We start from the raw sequence: 2,297 nt of genomic DNA, 5'->3' as shown, positions 1-2,297 counted from the left end.
ACATGATACTAGCACAGGTATAAGAAAGAGGAGAAAAAGACATTTTCAGTAATAAGTTTTCAGTTTTCAGTTGAGAAAATAATAGTGGCAGCATTTCTCTTTAGTAACTACATGTGACTTCCAGATGATGTAAGAAAGGAAGGGAACAAATCCTCTTGGATTTAGCTGACAAAGGTGGATAGCTCAGAATTAGAGTTCCCTCTGGGCTCTATTTTCAGTGAATGGCAGAAAATAAATACAGGGAAGCTTTCATTCATCTTGTCCTAGACTAGATTGAATAAACTGTGTCCAGAGTAGCTGTTTTTTCTCCAGGCAGTGGTAAGGCAGTATAGAATTACTGGTTCTCCTATGAGCATCTATACCGCTTTTCAGTAAGTTTAGGTAAGACAAACTCCACCTTACACTTAGCAGCATTTTCAGAGTTAGGTTAAAAGGTTAAAGTAATTTAATTGGGTTGGGGTTTTTTTTGATCTCTAATATTGAGTATGTTCATTCACATCCTTTACAAAGTATCTGGTCAATTATGTCTAAGAATCAAGAAGAGTTTATGAATTTTTTCATTGAAGAATCACTTTATAAAAGCAAAAATTCTCTTGGGCTCAAGACCCAAAGGTGAGACCCTGTCCTTCCCTGTTAGTAATGTTGGTTACCACAAAGGATTGCAGAGCAAAATTCTTTTCTCTCTGATATTTTTCTGAAGCTAAATTGCCTACATTGTTTCTGATGTCTGCTCAAGAGATAGAGATAATCTAAGTTGACACAAATAAACAAACAAGCAAATAAATGAATAAATAAAAGCACTGTGTGTACTTGAAACAATGGGTTGTTATGAAGTTGGGTGCAATCATAATTGTCACATCTCAGTTAAATATCTCACCACTTCCATGAAAAGAATGTAAAACAACATTTCAAATATATCTAAAGATTGTAAAATATGTGAAAATAAGCTAATTGTGTCTGAAACAAAGGATGCTTCGGAGGATATTAACATACTTGCATATACATTTTACTATCATGATCAAATAATACAGGAGGCAGTTCAGAAGGAGGAGTGCAATACAGAGAAACCAGATGGTTTTTTGCATCACAGCTCACAGAAAAGAGAATATGGTCCTGCCATTTTTTAAAGAAATAAAGATAAGTAAGTGACAAATATGGAGGTTTTCAAATGGGGGCGGTTAAGCAAAAAGACACTAGAGCAATTTAGCTAGTCCTCAGTATAAACTGGAGGCAGAAAAATATCAGTGTCTCTTTGAAATAATGTAAGATAGAAGTCTCATGAAGACTTAGCTCTATTCCAGGTGTTGCTAAAAATAAAAAGGCATTGCTGACAGTGTTGAGTGAATGCAGTAGGCTCAAAAAAAAACCTTACAGGAAGGGTGGTCATATTTATCTACTTTGCTAGATTTTTTTTTGGCATAACCACAGAAATGTGAATAAATAAAAAATGAAAAATAAATGCCCTCAAAACCTTGGAGAAAAGGTCTAGTCGGCAAAGTGTATAGGGAGAGCCATATGTATTCACAGCATATGCTTGAATATTTCCTTTGTTCTTGGACAGTTCAACTGCTTGTTGGGCCACGCATGAACCAGGTTGCAAACTGATTTTAAATCAGAATAACCCTTTTTTTCTTTAGACTTTCACCATTGCTAAAGGCTTGAGGAAGCTCACCTCTCCAAGACCCTTGCACAGCACCTGTGATCATACTTCAGACTGCTGCATTTACCTGGCAATTTCTTCATGGGAAGAAAAGTTCTCTATTTGTTTTGTAAATGAGGAAGTGAAGTACATAGATTTGGTTGGCCCTGGCTCATAAAGTGAATCTCTGGCAGACCAGAGAACTGATCCAAGCTCTCCATCACCTCATCACAGTACCATAATCACTAAACTCTCAAAAGTAGTTTTTAAAATATATAAACTTACACATAAATTGGATATAAACAACTCTATGCTGAGAGCTTTGATACCTCTAGGACTAAATATGGGTCAATATTTCTTACAACTACAGAAATAGCTTAGACAGCTCTTCTCTTAGTTGATAGCCCACACTGATGAGATTGTTCCACTGTTTCTGATAGAGGATACTAAGCCAGATGAAAAAAAACAACCAAAAAGAAAAAAACTGCTGAGAGGAGCATTAGTTGTAATGATGATCACTTGTTCAAAGCTACTCAGTACAGGGCCCCACAAGGAGTGGCACTACCACAGCCAGGGAGGCAGGATGGAATCAGGGAGGATCCATGAAGGATGGGAAAGGACAGGGCATGCTTAGGTCAATACTGCCGTTGAAAGAAAT

General features: G+C 36.7%; 1 protein-coding gene across 1 annotated transcript in view; it reads left to right on the top strand.

Moving 5' to 3' along the window:
* The first annotated feature begins 1,034 nt into the window (after nt 1-1,034).
* Nucleotides 1,035-2,297, top strand: part of LOC103611794 (interleukin-5 receptor subunit alpha) — a 27,968-nt gene continuing 26,705 nt past the window's right edge. Inside the window, exon 1 of the mRNA XM_017728556.1 lies at nt 1,035-1,141. Within this exon, the coding sequence (XP_017584045.1) occupies nt 1,072-1,141 (70 nt within the window). The 5' untranslated portion in view covers nt 1,035-1,071. The remainder of the gene's footprint in view (nt 1,142-2,297) is intronic.

The sequence above is a fragment of the Corvus brachyrhynchos genome, unplaced genomic scaffold, assembly GCF_000691975.1.
Source record: "Corvus brachyrhynchos isolate BGI_N302 unplaced genomic scaffold, ASM69197v1 scaffold92, whole genome shotgun sequence".
Classification (NCBI taxonomy): domain Eukaryota; kingdom Metazoa; phylum Chordata; class Aves; order Passeriformes; family Corvidae; genus Corvus; species Corvus brachyrhynchos.
Note: the sequence above shows the minus strand (reverse complement) of the source record. Positions and strands in the feature narration are given on the sequence as shown.